General features: G+C 40.0%; 2 protein-coding genes across 2 annotated transcripts in view; both read right to left on the reverse strand.

Annotated features, from left to right (window-relative positions):
- Positions 1-809: 809 nt before the first annotated feature.
- myl2a (myosin, light chain 2a, regulatory, cardiac, slow) lies at positions 810-4,538 on the reverse strand. Its single transcript, XM_007554242.2, has 7 exons — positions 4,078-4,538; positions 3,711-3,803; positions 3,155-3,230; positions 2,956-3,060; positions 2,015-2,093; positions 1,790-1,838; positions 810-1,584 (listed from the first exon to the last, which is right to left on the reverse strand). Exons 1-7 carry the CDS (start codon positions 4,078-4,080, stop codon positions 1,480-1,482), a joined length of 510 nt encoding a protein of 169 aa, XP_007554304.1. The 5' UTR covers positions 4,081-4,538; the 3' UTR covers positions 810-1,479.
- A 3,424-nt stretch (positions 4,539-7,962) lies between these two features.
- Positions 7,963-22,182, reverse strand: part of cita (citron rho-interacting serine/threonine kinase a) — a 53,737-nt gene continuing 39,517 nt past the window's right edge. The window contains exons 33-49 of the mRNA XM_016672498.1: positions 21,465-21,540; positions 20,911-21,048; positions 19,482-19,662; positions 19,295-19,386; positions 19,045-19,149; positions 18,024-18,193; positions 15,433-15,513; positions 15,181-15,316; positions 14,607-14,746; positions 14,371-14,463; positions 14,183-14,291; positions 13,912-14,040; positions 13,704-13,784; positions 13,516-13,594; positions 12,198-12,380; positions 10,495-10,885; positions 7,963-9,820 (exon numbers count right to left, since the gene is read on the reverse strand). Of these exons, the coding sequence (XP_016527984.1) occupies positions 9,797-9,820; positions 10,495-10,885; positions 12,198-12,380; positions 13,516-13,594; positions 13,704-13,784; positions 13,912-14,040; positions 14,183-14,291; positions 14,371-14,463; positions 14,607-14,746; positions 15,181-15,316; positions 15,433-15,513; positions 18,024-18,193; positions 19,045-19,149; positions 19,295-19,386; positions 19,482-19,662; positions 20,911-21,048; positions 21,465-21,540 (2,208 nt within the window). The 3' untranslated portion in view covers positions 7,963-9,796. The remainder of the gene's footprint in view (positions 9,821-10,494; positions 10,886-12,197; positions 12,381-13,515; positions 13,595-13,703; positions 13,785-13,911; positions 14,041-14,182; positions 14,292-14,370; positions 14,464-14,606; positions 14,747-15,180; positions 15,317-15,432; positions 15,514-18,023; positions 18,194-19,044; positions 19,150-19,294; positions 19,387-19,481; positions 19,663-20,910; positions 21,049-21,464; positions 21,541-22,182) is intronic.

Here is a 22,182-nt window from a genome sequence, read left to right on the forward strand (position 1 = left end):
CTAACAATAAACCCATCCATTATTTCTCATGGATGAACACCAAGTCCACTTAGGGACTGCATTAGACGTCAATACCGACCTCTAGTTGCACCATCAGCACAGTAAATAATGGTTTTTCTGAGAAGTAGTTGTTGTAGTATTGTTTATTTAATTAATGTAGACAGTTATGTTCACAGGTTTACTACGGGTACTACAAGTTATTTGATACATTTAATTAGATATTAAAGTGTTTTGATGTTTTCTATTCATATAATTTCAGTCGGTGTACCTGTAAATCTGATTTGTTTATTGATATTTTCCTAAGGCATGAGGGGATTTTTGACCACATTATTATAAGTACACAGATGAAAACAAATTTCAATGTTATGTATTCAGATCTAACCTCACTTTTACCGCTTCTATTGATGAAGACGGCATCATCTGTTCGTGAGCTTAAAGTCGTCGCAGCAGCTCGACTCCAAAGTAACAACAAGCCTTTTTTTGCGAGTGAAGTCGTGTGTTTCAGCAGTCACGTATTACTAGGAGCCCACTGTGCCACACATTTCCACACTGTACATCTCTAATTCCAAGTGTGGTCCCTGGATTCAGCTCTCTGGGATTTAAGATGAATAGAAAAGCTGCTATTCCCAAGTTCACTTCTAAATCTGTCAGTAACAGAAGCTTCTGGTGTAGTTATTTATGAAGCACAGGTGTTAAACTCAGGTAGCAGCCTGTTTGTAACTATGTTTATTCTTTTTTTACATGCATACACTTCATTTAGTGCTTTGCTAAAGTACGCACATCCCTTAAACTTGTCCACTTTTTTTTTGGCCAAGTAACAACAACAAACATTAATAATTTTTGGTAATTAATGCCATTCTTTACCCAAGCTCAGGAAAAGCATCTCTACTGCATGATGCTGCCACTACCGTTCGCCACAGTGGAGTTTGGTATGTTCATGCTAAATCATTAGGAGGCTTCTGAAGGAAGCTGTTCGAACTCAGGGGTGTCAAAGTAAAGGGTGAACTGAAAATGCATGACACACTTTTCAGATTTTTATTTTTTTTTAAACTTTGAAAACGTGCATAATTTTCCTTCTGTTTGCACTATTATGCACGATTGTGTTGGCATGCCATCAAAACTGACGTTTGTAGTGGGGAACAAGGCAAATGGTGGAAAAGCTCAAGGGATGCGAATAAGTTTGAAGGCACTGTAAAAACAGACAATAGTAGCTTTTGGTCTACAAAATTAGGATAAAAATATGATAATTAGTCTCAAAAATATACCAGAAATAAAACAGAACAAAAACATTTTGTTGCAATTAAACTCTTAGCTGTCTGTATTTGTTTTTGTTTTGAGAAAAATAGTTTGGAAGCATCGTTTTTTTTTTTTTTTTTAGTCTGACTGTACAGAAACAATGAAGTTAACATAAGCAAAAAGCTTGCATTTCTCACTTTTAGCCTATAGAGTTGCTTTTAAAAAAAACATGATGAAAAAGGTTCACTCTTGGTCTTTTTCCTCTCCGTGAGTAATGATGTGCACCAGGTTCTTGTAGTCCAGGTTTCCAGCCACATCAGGGGGGAAGGCGGTAAACATCTGCTCCATCTAACCGGCGAAACACACGAGAACGCCTCATCACTCAATCTGCATCAAAAGCTGGGATGATTCACCACCATTTCTTGATTTTTTTTTTTTTGTAATTATTATTCTGGAAGAAAATGTAATGACGTCCATTCTTTTTCAGAGTCACCCACTCGCACCCAGTAATCAGCAATAATGGCGACAATTAGCGTAAAACTCCACAATGTACCTCTTCAGAGGAGAATCGGTCGGCCTGCGTCGTTAGCATCTGTGTCACGCTGGAAAGAGAAGGAAGAAAAAAAAAAAAGAGAGTCTTCAGAGCGACACTCTGTGAATTGGGATGAACAACTGCAGCCAGAGCATCATAAACAGTGACAGGAAGCGAACGCAGCGTTGCTTTCAATGAATTTGCAAACTTCGTGTGGAGTTAGGCGTGCGTCCTCCTGACACTTACTAGTCTTTCTTCAGTATGCCTTTTCCCTCGGGGTCGAAGACTTTAAACGCATTGAGGATGGTCTCCTCTGGATCCGCACCTGGAGTCATTAAAGCAGCCGTCACCATTCTTCAAACACACTTACTTTTAATGACTATTTAGTTGCTCTTCTTGCAGTTAGTGAAGTATGTCAGTATGTCTGGAATGAGCTCCTATTTCACTGCTATAAGATTCATGATGTGTCACAGCATGAACATCTGTTTCGGCTGATGTTGGTACATTTTTTTTTTTTTTACATATTGCTAAAACTGGACTAATATTAATGGCAGATATTAATTTCCATCTTAGCCGTTTATGTGTTCCAGGGTTGGCCATGTTGTGCAGGATTGTGGGTTTTTTAACTGAAGCAGAGAAGCAACGTCAGTGGTGTCGAAAAGGTGGAGAAATAAAAAATATCTGTAAAAAATAACAGCAGGCCCTGATAAGGACAGCACTACTGCTGCTTAAGTTTTCCTCCTACAACTATTAGGCTCTTGAACCAAAGCAGTCAATCAGTGAAGCAATTTTGTTTTTGTGTGATGCCAAAATATAATTTCTGCACTCATAAAAGACCCTGTAGGAGTGACTTTGTAACGTCTGGTTTGTTTTTCAACATGATGGTCCACGTTGGAGCCTGATGCAGTGTGAACAGCATCAGCTTTATGCATGTGGTGTTATTCTGAAGCCTGGATGTGGAGATGTTAACATCCTCTGCTTTGACTGCAGTTGGAAAAATCTTCTTAAGCAACAGTTTCTAGATGCGTCACTGGTAACTTTTATTTATTTATTTATTTTTTTTTAAAGCCGCTTTACTTTTATATCAGAATTACTCTGACTGGAAATGGTTTCCATCTCACTTCTGCAGCGCATATTTAGCACAGAGAGATAACTCGGAGTAGCTTAACCGCTGCTTATGTTCTTACCTTTCAGCTTCTCACCAAACATTGTGAGGAAGACTGTGAAGTTGATGGGACCAGGAGCCTCTTTGAGCATGTCGTCGATCTCTTCCTGCTTCACATTCAGACGTCCTTTGGGAGCAAACGCGCTACATAATGAGCAGGCGGATCGTCGGCACTTGAAGACCGACGTCCCTACGGTCCTTGAACATGCATGTCGACATACCAAGAGCAGCGAAGGTGTCCCTCAGATCGTTCTTGTCAATGAAGCCGTCTCTGTTCTGGTCCATGATTGTGAAGGCCTGAGATCAGAGCAGAGAGAAAGCTCCATGACTTTATTTTTTCTTTTAAAGAGATTGTTTCAAGCCATCTCTGTAACAGTAATGCTTAAACTCTAAATCTAAATGCTTATTTTTTTTTTCTCAGAACTGCATTCACAGATGAAGACTTAAGTATTTATAACTTGTAAACCCCCTTAGGATCGCGTGCGGCATCCGGGGCGCGCGCAGCCGTTCATCTGCGGCCTAATCGCTGATGACACCGTCTGAATGTTTGGGCACCGCCGACCTTCATACCGACATACCGCGAGCTCCGCTGTTGCCAAGCCCGAGGCATGAAAATAGACAGGTGGCCATACTGAGGCCGTGAACAATAGAAATGGACAAGGAGGGAAAGTAGCCGGAGCCCTCGGTGTGTGTGTGTGTGTGTGTGTGAACTGTACTCAGGCTGCGCAGAGACGTTTGGGTTTCAGAGGGAACTGAATCATTCCGAGCCGCGCTCACCTCTTTGAATTCCTGGATCTGGGCCTGCTCGAACATGGAGAACACATTGGAGTTGGCTCCCTCCGCCGCCCTCTTCTTGGCTTTCTTGGGGGCCTTTTGGCACGAATAAAGAAAAACCATAAACTAGATGCTTTTAAATACAGCACCTTAATCAGCTAAAAAGTGTCGCTTTAAGGATGTAAACAAGCACATTTTACGCACTTCCACTTGATGGCCGGTGTTCAGATTATGAACGAAAGGACAACATTTATTCCACAATGTAACAGAGTTATTCGCCATCAGCTGTCCACTCTGACAGCAGCTCCTCCGGAGCCAAGAAAACACACCTGTCCTTACAGTAACAAACATGTCACACATGCCGACTTACCATGGCCGAGCAGCTGGGATGTCAGACCGACAATGATGCCAGTGAACAATGGGGGCGATTGTGGGTGGCCTTTTTGTAGTCCCCGAGCCACAGCTCCACTGGATGATATTTATAAACTATGTCCTCTTTAGGAAGTGACAGGTAAATGACGCTTTATACAACACTTATAGTGCTGCGGGCTCTCGGAGGAAAAACACAGCGCTGACATGACGGGCATCTCTCTGTGTCGTCTTGATCGACACAGCACAAAGAGGCTGGAGGAACCAGTCTACAGCAACAAGAGCAGGCTGAAGGTTGACACGCTTGAGCATTTTTTTTGTCTGAAGGTTGGATAGGATGAAACCTGCTGTAGCGTTTATGATGCGGTTCGGTCTCTTTCTGCGTAAACTACAGCAAAGGTGGACAGGAAGCAGTCAAACCTCCACTGAATGCATGAAAAGATAAGTGAGCAATATTATTTTAATCAAAACACTTGACTTCATGACAATTTTTTTTTTGGTCCAACCTAAAATTTCGCTTTATTTGTCCAAGTCAAGACCTAATACCAAATACCAATAGCACATTTCCATTGCATAAGTGTATTCGTCATAGTTAGATATATTTTTTATGAGTGATGGATATATATACTGCTCAAAAAAATAAAGGGAACATTTCACTTTAATTTTGTGTGTGGCTCCAAATCCAGGCCTCCATTGGTTAATAAATTTGATTTCCATTGATGATTTTTGTGTGATTTTATTGTCAGCACATTCAACTTTGTACAGAACAAAGTATTCAATGAGAATATTTCATTCATTCAGATCTAGGATGTGTTATTTGAGTGTTCCCTTTATTTTTTTGAGCAGTGTATATTTAGATAAAATTCACCTAAAAATCAACTTGTAGATCTTTCATTAAAATCATTATATTTCCTATTTTTACTCATTTTGGTTCAGATCCTTGTTTGTGGTAATCAGAAACCCTGATCAAACCAAAATAACTACCAGACACTTACTGCCAACATACAATAACTACATCACAGTACATCCGCTTGTCTACATCTGTAAGTAATTGACACCAAAATGTCTTCTTAGTACTCACAGTGAGAGTTGTGCCACAGGTCTGAGACTTAAAATTAAAACTGCTGTGACTAGACTTCAACCTCATGTGTTAAAGTGCGGCGCTGCTACATTTATACATTTCTGCCATCGATCAGACAGCGACGCTCTCGTTTTGCTGCATGAGGCTATCTGATTCTTAAACAGAACTTTTTAAGTGTTTCTATGCTACGGCATCAACTTTAAGAGCTTGTCCTGAATACATTTTCTTCAAAAAGCTCATTAGTTTGGACAGTGTGTCAGAAAACAACGAGCTACATTCCATAGGTGGGGGGGAAAAGGTTCACAGCAAAACGTGTCTGAGAATCTACGTTTCAAAGATTTACACTTATTAAAGCTCTGACAACTTTCAGCCTGGTGAAGGCTGGAAATTAGCCCTTATGAATTCAGACTCTCACCAACAACATCATAATAAACTCTTAATTTGATAGACTGATACAAGCACCAATCATTTTTGTTCCCTTTGGACAAAGGGATGAGCTTTACCAGGTCATTACACGTAATTTACTGAGCTGTCAGGACTGAGTTAGAGCCAAACTTGCTCACATTTCACACCAGCTTCTTCACATCACTGGTGTTGGCTTAACTCTCTCCCCTAACACAGTCATGTAAATAGTGTGACACATTTGCTTACTACAACCTGAATGCAGCTGCTGTGATTCAGTCATTAAAGAAACTATGGAGTGATTTATTTTGTTTTCATTTCCAAACAGACAGTAAAAACGCAGCCAGGTAGTAGTTTTTGTTGGGGATTTTCAAATCACACTAAAAACTGTACAATTCTTCTAATTGTACAGTCAATTTGTGAATATTTAGGTTGATGACATCAGAAAAGGCACCAACTATGGTGAAATGATGACAGGCCGGTATATTCTGGCACAACCCATCAAATTTTGAACCTCAAGTAGACGAAAAGCAAGCAAAATGACAAAGATGCCCAATGATGAGCATCTATTTTTAACATGCCAATAAAGACAAAAAAAAGCAGTAAGAAAAATACAGAAAGATACACTCAAAAGAAATATGATCCGATCTCTTAAGGGGAAGCCAAGCTTCATCTAAGGAGCGTTGTTGTTAGCATAGCAGAGCATTTGAAACAAAGCTCTGAGGATGTCATCGGCAGCAGGCGCGACATACTGAAGTGCGACACAGTCGACACTGAACACGTCCTTACAATGTGCCACGTCTCAATGCATCATTAGCGAGTCATCCGGTGTCACTTGAGGCTCCGCCGGTCAAGAAAAGCGTCAGTGTGTGAAAATGAGCTAAGCGGGCCGGGGTTAGGAGGTGAGGCCACAGGTGTTTCGTCTATATAAGGCGAGGCGCTGAAAGGCCTTCCACGCACCCGGGCCTCCCACTGTCGCGTACACGCTTGTGTGGATGAACCTCCTAGCAGCTGCCAAGCGGCATCATCTCACAGCGTGGCGCATACAAGGAGGTCGGATTTAGGCAAGTTATTGTTAACCAAAGAGACACACGGGGTCGTTAAAACTCTCCTTCTGTGCCCCTCTTGGATCCGAGCAGCCGCTGCAGCCACCGGGGCCGAAATGGCAAGCCATTGTCACATCGACTGAATGCTGAACACCTAAAAATAGAGCAGCCTCTGGAGCACAATGGGCCTGGACAAAATGGCCTTTTCACCGGCTGTCTTCAAGAGTCTGGAAGGCAGGAGTGACGAGGAAAACGGCTCCTGCTGTGGGACACTTTGGTCTTCTTTAGAAACGCATAGGTAAATCTAAAATCTAAATATAATTGAAAAGTACATTTTCATGTCAGTTCAAAAAGTGAAAGTCAGATTTCTATAAAATGGCATATTTTAAGCAAATTTTAACCTACTGCAAAGTATTTCCTTACCGTTTAGATTTGGAAGATTTACTGCATCAGTGCAGGTTGGCATGGAACCAGCCATCCTGTGGTTGTCCACATCAATATCAGTAGACGCTTTAAAGGTTGCTGGCCAATCAAGGCGCCAAGTTGTACTAAAAAATGAAATATGACAGAGGGAAGCATGAACTGTTCTCAACTTTTCCTGGTAGGTAGCTGAGCTCACTTTGGAGCTCAAGCAACTTGATTCACAGAATCAAGTTCTAGGAGGGTTATCGTGTGCAAAAGTTATCCCTGTTGTGCATGCTTCTCTTTTTTTTCTTTCCACTCGACTTTCCATTAATACACCTGGAAACTGTACACAGAACATCCACCATCGATAACTGTGACCTTCTGTGGGTAACCCTCGTAGTGGACGACGGTAAAGATCGTCAGCTAGTCAAGTCAGATCCTCAGGACTGAGTACGCCATAACTTTAATGCATTAGACATTCTTTTAAACTTTGTTTTATTCAAATTTTGTGAAATACTGAACAACATTAAAGAATGCTGTTTGATACTGAGAGTTTGCTTTGTGAACAAATTACTGAATTAAACTAATTTCAGATGATATTCTAATTTACTCAAGCACACTACAGACCAAAAGCTATGAAGTAACTTCAAGTTATGATCAGACCGTTTCCACCGATATGCACAATTTAACAAACATTTATCAAACAGGAAAAGTCCCAAGCAGTAAAAAAATGTAAACAAAGGAAAAAAATATATAGTAAGATTTATTTTTGATGTATTAATTGTTTATTTGAATCTAAGTAAACCAATCAAAATTGGACATTTTTGTACAAATCTGAAGTTTCCAAACTTTAGGCTTGTAGTGTGACTGTAAAGGAGAAGAGCCAAGTTGTTTTCCTGCAATTTATGACAGCAAAACACACACAAAAAACAACAACAATGCAAATCATAAGTGAAAGACAATGGTTATAATATTTAATATTCTGTGACAAAATCTCTACAGGAAATGCTAATTAAACATTTGTTAGCAGACATCAATATCATATCCAGCATAAGAGCATTATGATCCGGAATATGTAAAGCATAAAGACGATGAAATAGAAAAATAAAAATTAAAATATGCGGGCAACCCTTTTGTACAGAGTCCTGCAGAGACCAGCTGAAAATGTGTGCAATCTGTTGCATTTTGTTAAACACTGGTAAAATCAGCTCCATCTTCTTGACTTTTAATACATTCAGGAAGGAAGGGTAAAGTTCATAAAGGAGTTTAAAGAAATTCCAGAAATAACTTCAAACTGAGCGCCTTACTGCCGAGAAGGAAAAACTGGGCAAGTCAAAGTGAGGTATCTCATCTGCTTACATTCAAGAACCATGACTGAAAACCGATGTTCAGAAATGAATTTGTCTTTCGAATCAACATGGATGGGTAATTTTACTGATCTTCTGAATGACGTAGATGTCTCAACTCAAAATAATAATAATAAAAGGCTAGGATTTAGTCATTGTCACATGACTTCACTGAGCAGATAGTTCACACAAGGTAGTTAATATTTACGTGCTTTGTAAGGTTGTGGAACTCGATGAGGGAGAAGCAGAAGACAACACTCCGTTTCGTTTCAGATATACATATCCATGCCGTTTACGAATCAGGAGAGAAAGAAAACAAACAAAAACAAAAAAATCCTTTCCATCTTCACTTTGAACATTTTCAGTTTATATACAACAGTAAGGAACACTGTACAAAAAGAAATGCTCAGGTACTAAGGTTTTAAACTCCAAACATGATTGTTTCTTCTTTTTTTTTGTTCTTCATTCCTTCATATATGATTCAGTACTGAGATTTTTTCCCTTTTTGACAGATGGAAGTGCATACACGAGTCAGATCCAGATACAATCACTCACTTGATAAAGACGCGTTAAAAGAATACTCATCGGACATTCAAGAGGACTATTTTATCACTTTGTTCTTTAACAAAAATAGACACGGCTTTTTCCAGCCTTGAAATTCCCTCTCAGAATATATATATAAAATTATGTCTCATCTATTTACACTCAGATTGTGTTCTGAAGGATTAGAAAGGTACTGCTCCATCGCTGCTGGGGGTGTGGGCTGTGGGTAGTGCATTTTTTTATTTATTTTTTTTTAGTGTTGACCCGTCAGGAGGGCAAACAGTGATCCAGGGCGATACTGAACTTTTTCTCTGCTTGCTTTGCGGCCGCGGCCCGTCAGGCGTGGACTGATGACCAGCTGAAGATGATTGTAATTAGCTGACTGTGTGTGGAGGCCATGCCCTGATCTGTAGTTAAGGAGTTTGAGGAGGAGCGGAGCCGAATTTAATGATGTTGATTTTAGCCAGTTTAAACCATTCATCACTGGTGGCTGCGGATGACTTTAAGGTTGGGTTTCTATGACTGTGCTTATGTTGTAGTAAGCAGCATGTGAAGGTGTATCTGAAAGTAGCAAAACCAACCAAGTCCAGACTCGATGTAAAAACCCACATCTTAGCTTTTTCCTTTGCAAATTATTAACATGTGCTAAAACCGTCATAAAAACCAGGTTTATGTGGCCAGTATGACATTTTGTTCTCCATTGAAAATATAGCCTAATCTGAAGGACATCTCTTTGTTTTTTCTAATACTACCTTTAGTATCCGACAGCTACGGTTGGTTTTCTGTGTAGGTACTTAAGTATAGGCAGTGTTTCAGGACGAGTCTGCAACGTTCTCACTGGTTCTTTGCAAAAGGCGAGTTTCTCCTTCCATGAAGGGCGTGTGGCTCCGCTGATTCTTAGACGGATGATTGGTCCCACACCTGCAGGAGACCAAAAAAATATGTCTTAGCATTTTAAATGTTGGAATATTTAAGAACTCTTGCAGATGTTGATTTTTTAAAATTACACCTGCAAACTTCAAAGTGCTTTATTCAGGGTTTATGTGATAGTCTAGGGCTACACAATATTAGGAAAACATGCACTTGCTTCACCATGGATTTACTAACAGTGTCCTCACCACCAAGCTTTAGCACCTTAACCACTAAAATACACACTAAGTGTAAAAGGAGAAACAATCTACATAGTATTGACCCACAGGGACAGACTGGACTTCTGCACTTCTCAGATTTTTCTTCTAGTTTGTACTTTTGCATAACTACATGTGGGTCTACTAAATACAGTCAAAATAAAATATCTTTTTGGTTGCAATGAGACAAAATGTGGAAATGTTTAAGCCATATGAATACTTTCACAAAGCACTAAAAATATCTACCAAAAATAATCTTAAAATTCTTTGACAAATTCACAGGAAAGACCATAAATCAATTCGTTTTCTCGTAAAGCTGCACAGCATAGCATGACATTTGGAAATAAAGGATCTCTTTGGGAGCCATAAATATTTGAGATGCTTTTAAGTTTTGTTTACTTGAAGAGAAATCGAAGTAAAGCACAACACAAAGAGCCATGAACCTAAAGGTTTATCCTGTTGACGAACCTTGTTGACGGGGTTTATGGGCGTGCGCCCAGAGCCGGTATGAAGTCTCTGACGCTCCTCGAACCTTCCAGGTGACCTCTCCCTTCGAACGTCCATCATCCGGCCGGGGGAGCGGTCCATGCGGGGGTCAGCCATGGCCCTGCCAGGGGAACGTTCTAGCCTGGGGTCAGCAGCCATGGCCCTGCCGGGAGACCCGACTATCCGGCTCTCCAGCATCCTGCCGGGGGACTTCTCTCTCTCCAGCGGGCGGCTCGGAGACTTGTCCCGCCGGAACTCCGTGCGGGCCTCTCTGTAGCGGTGGGGCGTGCCGGGGTCGCCGTGGACCAGAGGATTGGCGGCGAGCCTTTTGGAGATGTGCTCATTGTAGGAGGGCGGCCCACGCTTATTGGGACTGCGGGGAGGAACCCAGGTGTAAAGACAGACATGGTGCATCGTTAAGTGAAGGAGGTTTAAAGTCTGGGCTCTGCTTGGCACCGGAAGAGTCTGGACGTGGTGATGGGAAATGGATTTATGCTAGCGCTAATTGAATCGGCTAACAAGCGCATTGTTGTTTGTGATTAGAGGCGACTGAACCCATCAGCTCCGTTTAGGCTGCTGAATTGAATTTAAGTTAGCGGTTGACAACAAAATATGGAGCGTTAATGAAGCTTTGCACCAGTCAGCGCAAGAACAGCAAAAACATTTTTTTATTTTGAAGTTTATTATCGAGATGAGGCATTTCAACAAATCATTTAAAAACAAATAAATACAAAAATCATGATCTGTGACAGATAAAAAATGGACCACCTTTCCTGCAAAACAAAACAAATGTAAATTTTTCATTAAAACATTCGGAGCATCACCACGTGCGGATGCCACCTGTGCCAGCTAAGCCCAGTGACCCATCAGCACCACATACATGAACCAGAACCAGTGACTGGAAACATCCCACTGCTCTAAACTTGTTCTGAGCCACACACAGAACCTCGTGTGCAGCTGAAATCAAAATACGCTGCATAAAGGCTCCAAACCTCGCCTTGCTTTGCTTTAGGTCAGCTAGCAGGACCAACATTATTCATCCTTGATAAATGCCAAAATAATGAAAAAGAGTGTACATCTTCCTTTAATTTTAGCTTAATCAGAATAAAGGACATATTTGTAAACTTGAATCTGGCTTTGGATGTTGCTTTAATAGCTTCATCCTATCTGAGCAGCATTTCAGCTCACACCAGTAAAGGACTTGTTTCACCATGGCAAAGGACACTAATGTTAAACAACAATTTTACAAAGTCCTTTGCTGCTGCATGTTCCTGAAAGATACGATGGTTGGACTTTCCTGTATTGTTTATATCTTTCTGTAATTAAACAGACAAATATGGAAACTTCATATTAAAAAGCTGACCTAAAACAAGACATTTTAGGTGCTGAGAAAAAAAAAATATATATATTTTAACTAAATGACTAGTTAATCAAATCTCAACAGCCAAGAAAAAGAAATTACATCTTTTTGTTCATCTTTTTTTGGGCAAGAATGTTGCTCCCTTGTAATATTACAAGCTCTTAATCTTTTATTCTGTGTTTTGTGAAAACTGAAGGCAGGAATTTAATATTCTGTCTGTTTTGAAAATGGATAGCACTTCAGAAACATGCCAAAATTCAAGAGGATGGCGTGTCACTAAAGCGGTCCCTAAATGAAAGACATAAGTGAAGGCGAGCTCTCTTACCTCCGTCCCGAGCCGTTGCGCTGCAGATCTCCTCCGCCTTCTTGACTCTGCACCAGGTTGCCTTTGCAGCAAATGACCCGCAGTTTGTTCTGGTAGGATGAGGCCAAGTAAATGGCCCCAGAGGAAATGGCTGGGCCAAGGTAACGTGGGTTTGGGATGTCCAAGTGTGCATACGAGTGTGACCTGAAGAGCAGGGAAAGCAAAAACTATTTCAAACAATGACCGGAGCATTTCCTCACTTTTTCTTACAGAACAGCAAAAATATGCACAACTTGTGCTGTTCTCCAAGTTTGATTTGTAAATGCATTTTAAATGTTGCATCATTTGGACTGAACCAAAGATGCAACATTGAAAGTCTACAAAAAGTGACAGAGCAGACTGTACTTCTGTCAGTGTTTATAAGAGGATGCTGTACATCGTCTATAAGTCTGCTTTGGCGTGTGTGATCCCTTTTCCAATCTTCATATGGGAGAGCAGCATCAGAGCCAGGGACTTAAAAAAAAGCTTAGCAAGCTGATAAAGGAGGATCACTCTGCACATAATCTGCTGGGGCTCCTGTGCAAAGGATTCTTCATAAACTTAACATCATTACAGACGACCCAGAGGATCCTCCTCATCAGACTGTGTCTTCAGTCGCAGGCTACTTCAGGTTAGCTGTAATACTGACCACTACATTCCTATCCACAGCCATCACCGTTTGTAACAACTGTAATAATGAGCTACAACATTTATTTTTTTTCTTTTAGAATTGAATCAGTTTCTTTTCACTTCACAGCTGTGCACTATGTTTTGTGAGTCCCTTTAACTAACATTTGAAATCCAAAGAACTAAAAAGAAAATTGTATAGATTAAATAGATTAGATCCTCAGACCTGACGTTTTGGAGTATACACTATACGGTGTTTTACTGTGAAATTTAAGAACTACAATTCAGTTTTATTTTCATTTTTAGGTCTTAAAACAAAAAGGGGGATAGAACCCCCCCATCTTTTTTGAGGGGAAAGGATCCATAATTTCCTGTCTAGTGGCAGAAAGAGACTGCCTTTATACATAACTCATTTCTGATCCATCACATAAAATCAACACTTCCACGAATTTTCAGATTTTAATTTGTAAAACCCAAATTAAAAAAATGAAAACTATGCATCATTTTTGCTTCCACTTAAGAGTTCTGCACTATATTGTGTTGGTTTAACATATACAATTCCAAAATACATTAAAGTTTATTACCAAAAGCTGTGTAAAAAAATAAATAAACCGTAAACATCTTTCAAAAGCAAAATAGCAACAAAATAATAATAATAATAAAAAACCCTTACCCAAGAGCAGCATGTCCCTGAATTTCAATAACATCCAAAGAGTTGAAGTAAGTCACAAACAGGTAGGGCTCTCTATAGGCTGGAAAAAACAACATGGCATTCAACATCATTACTGTTTTTTTTTTTTTAATCCTTTAAAATCAATTACAATTCATCCAAACGAGACACTCAAACTGGTTGACATTTACCAAATGAGAGAGGCAGACGGCTCCATTTGATATCGTCTGTTCTACTTCTGCGGCCATATGCATCAACAAACACACCAAACTCTGCAAGACAAAAAGTCCAGAAGTTAAAAGACCCAACAGGAAACACCGCCTTTCCACTTTGGTGGTAATGTTGCATTGTGTTTTATATATATATAAAACCACATAAATGAATAAACAAATGTCAAACCGTGGAAACAGAGCAGGTACTCATCCTTCTGTGGGGCTGTGGTGACTTGGATGATGGAGATGGGAAAGCTGTGGGAGGACGCAGCGAAGACGGCCGAAGCCAGCGTTACGTCGTTTTTATCCAAGAACTCTGCAGAAACGAATCCCCAGAGATATTTAGCTAACTCAGGTGTGAACGCTCAAACGTTGCGGTGACAGAACTCCTCTGCTGTGAAGGTTTGTGTAAAACCATCTGGTTATAAAGAAATAACAGCTCAAATTAAGACGCGTACCTTCCAGCACATACTGCTTCATCTCAATCTCGTAGAACTTATTTGTGCCAATTATGATGCTGTATCCAGTGAAGTGAATACAGCTGCACGGCTCTGACGTCTCAATCTCCTGCGAATGCAAACGGAGAATGGATCAGCATCCTCTTTAAGTTCCCACACCGAGCAGATCTCCCACGCCGTCCGTTCACCTTTCTGATGCAGAACTTGTTGAGGCTTTCATTATGTCGCAGGATGGTAATCTTGTTAGGCATCGCAGCACAGATACAGAGTCCGTTATCGATCTGCAAAGACAGGGCAGTTCTAATCAGGACAGAGGTAAATATCTGCAATTGCCGCTCTGTTGTTCCTGTTAAGATCAGCTCGATAGCTGACTGGGCGACAGTCCGCCGGGACTCGACTCCGTTTACGCAGCAAATGGTCTCACCTTTCCAGAAGAGAAGAGGTGGCATCCCTTCACTGTCTCAAAGATGAAAGGGTTGAGGTCGGGCTGAGCTGGGAGATGGGACTGTGACAAAGACTGTTTCACCTTCTTGATCTCCACCAAACACAGCGCTCTCTCTTCCCCTGAATGACATCAGCAACACCAGGCATTATAACGCGTACAAGGAAATGCCCATAAATTGGGGGTTTAGCACGTAAATTTATGGATTTTATGCCTTTAGTTCCAACAACTAATTATTAAAATAAAGAAGAAACAAACAAAAATAAAAACACAAATTTTTTTTATACATAACTTGTATCAATCAATTTCCATCTTGATGCCTTTTATATATATTGTGGGAGGAAGAAGGATTTGGCCATGTAGTTTGGATATGAATCTAACCAGAGAAGTAATGCCAATCAAATAACGGTTGCTGATTACATTATAGCTGTTAAAACCAGACTGCTGTATTACTTTTGCTGCAGTAGGAATGATTGTTACTTTTCTCTTAAGTAAAAACAATCATTTCACAGTGAAAGTGCTTTCACTCAGTTCTCATACAACGAGAATGTCGTACCAGTGATCATCAGCAGCTTATCAAGCTCCCTCAGGATCTGGATCTGGAAAACTGAAGTCAGTCCAGGGATGTGCGTCAAAGAGTTCTTGATGACGTTGAGAGCGTACAAACCCTCCTCAGAGCCAACAAGAACAATCTGAAGGAAAGGATGAGGCAGGCAGTGAGGAAAATGGAGTAGTCAGGCAAATTGACTCACCACAAACATGGTTAGGAAGCCTCTTTTTTTTGTTTTTTTTTTTGTGATTACTGTACCTGGTCTGTGAGAGGTAGGGTGCAGTTGATGTCCAAGCGGTCATCCCCCTCCAGCTTCAGCAGAGAGTTGCCCAGAAGTTTCTATTAAGACAATAAACAAAGGAAAACCAGAAAGGTTCAGAAATCTGCAAATTAGTTGAATTAGGGGCAAGTAAACTCAGAGCGTGACAGCCGGAGAGCTTTTACAAACAAAATGAGCAAAGCACTAATATAGCAAGGCTCATTTCACATACAGGGTTATGCATGAAACACACAATTTGTCATACCTCCAGTAAACCAGTTAACTTTAATCTTTCCAGTTTTTTTTGTAATTAAGTTTTAAATACATTTCATTATACATTATCTATCTGTTGCAACTGAAAAGAGAAAAAAATAGTCAAATAACCAAAGATCAACAATGCAAGTCTTGTATGTGCTAAATGCTGCTCTGCAATATTTCTTGTAGCATCACTTTTACTTTGCATAGTGAATCTGGAGGTCTAACAGAGCTCAACATAATAAAGCCAAAGAGATGCAGTGGGGGGAGGAGCTTCAGACAGAAGGACAGCTGCACTGGAGAAAATGATGAGGGAAAACTGGATAGAAAGTAAAGTAATTTAGGAAAAAGCCCTTATGTGAAAAAACAGGGAAATAAATAAAAAAACAAGCCTAATATGAGATAATCTTGCAATAGTAAAGTCTGTAATCAGAAAAACATTTAATCTGGTGAAGATTATGAAGCTCCTGGCTGGAAATGAAAACACAAATTTTACTAGACTGTCAGCAATGCAAGACTTTGTGTGATGTCAACAAATGAGGCAATAATTCGGGGACGCACCAATAAATGGGGTTTTGACCAGAATGCGTCAACCTTTTTTATTTCAGCCTGGCCTGTGACCAGCTGGTCAGAACATCAGTTCCTCTTGCACAGCACAAGTAAGAGGTACAAGGTTGTAGCAACAACTAAAATAGTGGAAATGTTGTTACTGAATGAAGATAAAAAAAAAAAAAAAAAGCTACTCTGTATTTTTTAATGACATTCTTAGACCTCCCTGTGGGTCATTTAGGCTGTGAGCGAGTTGAAAGCTTTCAGCAGGTACCAGGAAGGTTAAACACAACACAGCAAAGTTACTTTGTTTTGAGCTCTAAACCTCTGTTTCACATGACGGATACTGAATTTGGAAATGTTAGCAATGTGAAAATCTTGGTTAAGGTAAGTCTTTTCAGTTTGTTCCTGTACATTCTCAAACAGAAACAGTGGTTAGAGTAATGCTAAACATGCCAATTGCTAATCACTCCAGTTGTGTAGCTTTTAATTTGGCAGTCGACTCTGGTAAAAGCCTCAGTTTTGCACAAACTACAAAGCTGTGGGTGAATGTTCTTATCCCAGTGTGTTATTTAGCAATAGCTCCAACCTTGATCAACAAATCAGTAAATTTAGAACTTGATGTCACAAGTCTTATGTTAAAGTTAGAAACATAAGACTAACTTCAGCATAAGTTAGTCTTATGAAGCCAAATTCATAAGAGTAACTTATGGGGGGGGAAAAAAACAATTATAGCAAAATCTAGACTTATTCCATTTTTACTTGGAACCGTTTTAACTCTTCTTTCAGTTTTTTTATTTGGCTGTGAACACAACAGTTTGGTAGTAGAGGTTAGAAGGTAACAGAAATGTAATGTTTAGACACAGAGGAAGTAGAGGCAGGGGCACCGTATTTGGAGAGAAGCTGAAACAATTCAGAGCTAAGCTAGCATTACAAAGAAAGCAGAAGATGGGAGGAAATGTTGCAAAAAACAGAAAGAAAGGAACAAGCACCAGCCCATGATATCTGCTGTTGCAAAAACCAATCATGTCGTGGTTTACCAAAAAGGGCTTTTGCACAGCTTTTGCAGGAGCATGCAGCACAGCATACGCTAAAATGTCTGCCGCAGCATGTTCGTGTCCATGCGTTAATGTGGTTTATATCACTGAAAAAGTATGACGTACGACTGTTTTTTCGAAGGCATCTGTTCTGGTCGACCATATTGAGTAAGTGACCCTGGACTGTGCTGACCTCAACTATCGTGCACACAGTTTTAATGCATATTGGGAACAGCTGACACATGCTCAGTCGGACGGACGACTGAAGCCCAAGCGTTCGTGCAGCCACTTACTGTACCTGAACCAGAGGTGATAGGTTCTTCTGTCTTTTAGAAACGCCTGCCTATAACATGATCCACATAACCAGGTTGAATGGAGATAAACGCACACACACGATCGCAGTCACACATGTACCAACCAATTTATTCACAGAGGAGGACAACAAATAGGTACAGGATGAAAATATTGAACACATGCAAAGAGAAGAGAGAGAGAGAAAGGAGAGAAAAAAAGAAGTGAAGATGCTGGGCTGATGAGGAATAAAAAGCATCTTAATTCATTTTTTTCAAATTTTGCCCCAAACAAGACTAAGATCTTTGGATTTGGTTAAAATTGGTCTAATATTAAGAAACCAAGGACTGGTTTCACACCTGTCGTTTACAAAAGTATTTACATATTGAGCAGCACAAAATCTTAAAAATAATGTATGAATATTTAAACTTATACTTAAATGACAAAATTACACTTACCGCCTCAGTTTCTGCTCTGTCTTTAGACCCGCGGCTACTGACCACGACAGACTCCAGCACTGCCACCCAGCGCTGCTTGTCAGGGAAGCTGGGAGCCATGAAGTAGAGGCACTGGCCCGGCCAGCATGTGGTGTGAGGATGGGACTCCAGCTTCAGCACGTAGGGAATGTCTGAGAACGGGTGCAAAAAACAAAGCAAAATAAATATATATTTATATACCTGTATTTGGACGCCAATATATTTAAAGATTCTAAAAATCAGAAACCCAATATAAATGCTCAAATGACAGAATACCTTTAAAAAAAAATACAAATGTAATTTCTGGTGAGGAGTAAAATATAAATAGGAAACATCCACATTTATTGCCACTTGAAATGGCTAAATCTCACAGGAGCATCATGTCAGGAGTAAATGGTCAGAACATAATTACTCAAGGAGGTTTTCCATGTGTATGAAAGCATAGAAGAGTTTAGGCATGAAATAATGAAACTCCGATTTCACTGTGTATAACAGGGTGGTTGAGGAAATTGTGACCTCATTCGTAAAAAAAATGAATTAATTAATGAACAAAATAGAGATGATGTAGAACTGGACCTTTGAAACAGGCTGCCTGAAATCCCTTAAATATCTCACAGATGAAAGTTTAGATGGCTACAATAAGTTTTAACCAACATGAGTAAAATGATCAGTAAGGCAGCAGGTTGTCCCAACGTCTTCCTCATTCAGAATACAAACTTTCATTGCTAACTTTTGTTTAAGGAGCCAAACAAGGTAAGAGTTTAATGATCAACTGTAACTAAATCACTGTTTTGTTTTGTTTTTTTAGATATATACAAGTTTACACATCAATATTTGAAGATTTCTCAAAAAACAAACAAAACACAGATAGTTGTTGGTATGGCCTCATTTTTATTTTGTTTTACAAATGCCGTAGTGAAAGCAAACATTGAAACCAGAAAATGACAAAATGAAAAACATTCGATCTTTTTTCATCAGCAGAATTAACTGTAGTTTTTCTTACCCGACTTGGCCGTGTTGATGAGCTCAGAGGCACCGATGGCTCCGTGAACTGTGACCTCTCCATCACCTAAACACAGCTCAAACTCCTCCTCAGCCTTTAGAGAGTCTAAAAAAAAAAGAAACAGATGTGGTCTATGCAGGAAAACCTGAACTTAAATTATATCAATATAAATTCAACAGAATTATCTTTATTTTAAAAATGTAATGCATAGAAAAAAAACAACAACAACAAAACAAAAACAATTGTTGACCTTCTGCAGGTTCAGTATCGTAGACCGATAGTTTGGTTCCGTCCAGAATCACATATTTCCTCTCCCATCCTTGCTGGCCGCGTTTGCCATTTCTATCCAGTGAAATATGAAGGTTTAAACTATTTATTACTGCTGCATAAAACATTCAGAAAAGCTGTAAAACACCTGTACTGGGGAAGACTATTACCTAGGCTGCTTCATCCATCCTTCGAGACGAACGTGCCCAGTGGCCTCCTTCATTTGCAAAGCGGGTGAGTTTGTCTTTTCTCTGCACAGAGCCTCTGAGAAGTGAGTGGCATACTCGGCTGGCAGACCGCAGGTGGCCGGCAGACACGGGGAACACTTGGGGTGGCACAGGGTGTGGCACTCTGCAACGAGACAGAAAGAAGGATGAAAAAAGCCTTTAAAACAGCTCACCATTACATTAAAATAACCCCAAGATCCAGTTTCGTTATCAAAAGGCATCTAGATAATCCTCTCTGGATATTTAATCATTCTTATCAGAAGTTGTAGCGTTCATTTAAACTGTACAGTTTCCTGGCACAGACTGGCCTTTTAAATATAGTATATAGTAAACTTGGTTTTAGCCTGTGGCCATTCCTGAAGCCTAACGTGAGCCTGACTTATCCACTCCAAAACAGTTTTGACATTGGTTTAAAAAACAGTGTCCTGTTAAAACGCCCGACTGTGGCCAAATTTCAACCATCTGTCCCTCTCAGATGAAAAGAAACTGGTGAGAATGAATGACGAACTGAAAGCTGGTTGCAGGAGCCTCAAAGAAGACAGCTTGACTTCAACTTGATCTGTGGAGAACAGACTGGCAAGATAGCCCTTGGAGAAAAGGTTTCATGCTCAGACAAAGCAGTAACAAAAGGTGTCTGCAAGGAAGGTAAGGCGTCCAAACTTCAGAACAGCACAAAAACTACGACTTTCTCCAAATCACTCTACTTCACCTCAAATCAATAACTAGATGATGGGCAATATCGGCTGTTCCAGTCAGACAATGAGAACAAATTTATTAAAACGACTGAGACGACAAAATGATTGGAAATGTGTGGACTATTTCTGTTGAGTCCTTGGCAAAAAAAATCTGGTAAGAAGAGTGATCAAATAACCAGCTGGAATTATACCAGAGTCCTGCTGACTGCTACACTTTGTTTTTTTCTACACATTGCTAAGGGAAGTGTGTTTAAACATTAGTGGAGTGGAGTATATATGTAATCACACCAACACACTCCCAAAATGTTTAAGATATTCATCCCAATGAATGGGGTACATGTAAACAACTCCAGGCCAGCAGTCTAATGGTGTTCGAGTGGGACGTAAGAAATTGTCCTGTAATGACATAATTATATCCTATAAATTATTTAATAACTTTATTGTAATAAGTATGTGCAATTAATGTCAACTTGGACATTGTTGTCTCTGTTATTGTCTTTTCTAAGACAATAGCTGTGAAACCGATGATCCTACCCAGGAAGAAAGAAGCCAGATTAATCCATCTAAAGGCTGCGTTACAAGAATGATTCCAGTATTTTTGTTATTTCCTGCCAATAAAGTGTCCCCGGAAATATTTTTTATGTTCCATCTGTGCCGCTGAAAAGCACGATACAGACCTAAACAAGTGGCAGCCTGCCGTCCAAAGTGAACAGTGTCCAGGCAGACGGCACATTTGGCAGCCCTCATGTTGAGGCCGACAGTGAAACGATGAGGAATGTTGTGGTGCATTCTTTCCTTCACACGGCGACCGAATTCTGCAAAGCAAACAGGGGAAAGAGAAAAAAAAACAAAAAAAAAAACGATGCAGAGATAGAAGTTACTGACATGAGGAAAAGTGGTAAATAACTGCGGGGATCAGCAAAGATTTGCATCAGATGCATTATTTTCAAGCACTGGAAGGCGTTTTAAGGAATGGATTTGGAACTGGGCCTTAAAACAGTCAAACTAAAAATCAGATTGCACATGCTAGTAAGCATGAAATGTATTTAAATGCTCCTGAGTGAAAAGCCACCCGTCCTACACAACACGTCTTCCTGTCTCGAGGAAGAAAGCCGTCTTTGGTCAAGTTAGACAGTGAAACAGATGAACACAGCGAGAGCGGAAAGTTTCCACACGGTGCAGCATGCTGGCATCGGAGGTGAGCTCAGGCGTTTGATGGTGGCTAACTTACTTTCAAACGTGACCCTCCTCTTTTCTGTGAGGAACAAGAGGGAAGAGACACAAAGAAGAAAGTGGTCTAACAACAGCTAAATGCAAGCAGAAACACACGGACACCAAGAGCCTGAATCACAAAGCAAGAGCAACCAATTCTGCCCGGTTTCTTCCGTAGATGTTTGCTGATTGGGTTGGTCTGTTCCGAAACAGGAAGTTATTTTATTCAGTGAATTTCTTTCTACTGATGTGAAAATTTTCCAGGTGATTGTTGAGCCGTTTATTAGTTGTAGCTGGGATTCACTCAACCTGCAACCTAGCTATGGTATAAGCAGCATTGGTTCAGTTTCCATGGAGACGACTGCGTCAATAATGCGTTTTCGCTTCAAATTAGAAGACAGCCTGGATTATTTAAAAAGCAACCCAGCTTTTTTATGGCTTATCTACGTTTCTCGATTCACACCAACACACTCTCAAAATGTTTAAGATATTCACCCCAATGAATGGGGTACATTCATCGGGTTGAATGTACCCCATTCTTGTAAATCTTAAAATTTACAACAATTATAAAAAATAAAAAAAAGTTTTCACATAAAAAAAAAAGTCTCAGTTTAATATAAATACTTTTGAATCCCACACTTAAACAATTATTTCCATTTATGCACTAAAATCATGTTTCCAGATATAGGCTTTTGATAATGTTTCAAAATGAGGGGAAAGAACAACATTGAACTAAA

This window comes from Poecilia formosa, unplaced genomic scaffold (assembly GCF_000485575.1).
Source record: "Poecilia formosa unplaced genomic scaffold, Poecilia_formosa-5.1.2 Scaffold62, whole genome shotgun sequence".
Lineage (NCBI taxonomy): Eukaryota > Metazoa > Chordata > Actinopteri > Cyprinodontiformes > Poeciliidae > Poecilia > Poecilia formosa.

What these genes read in the sequence shown, in the direction of transcription:
- myl2a (XM_007554242.2), bottom strand. An exon ending in AGATCCAGGAATTCAAAGAG is followed by an intron (nt 3,231 to 3,710) that starts GTGAGCGCGGCT and finishes CTCTGATCTCAG; the next exon opens with GCCTTCACAATCATGGACCA. An exon ending in GGACACCTTCGCTGCTCTTG is followed by an intron (nt 3,061 to 3,154) that starts GTATGTCGACAT and finishes TTGCTCCCAAAG; the next exon opens with GACGTCTGAATGTGAAGCAG.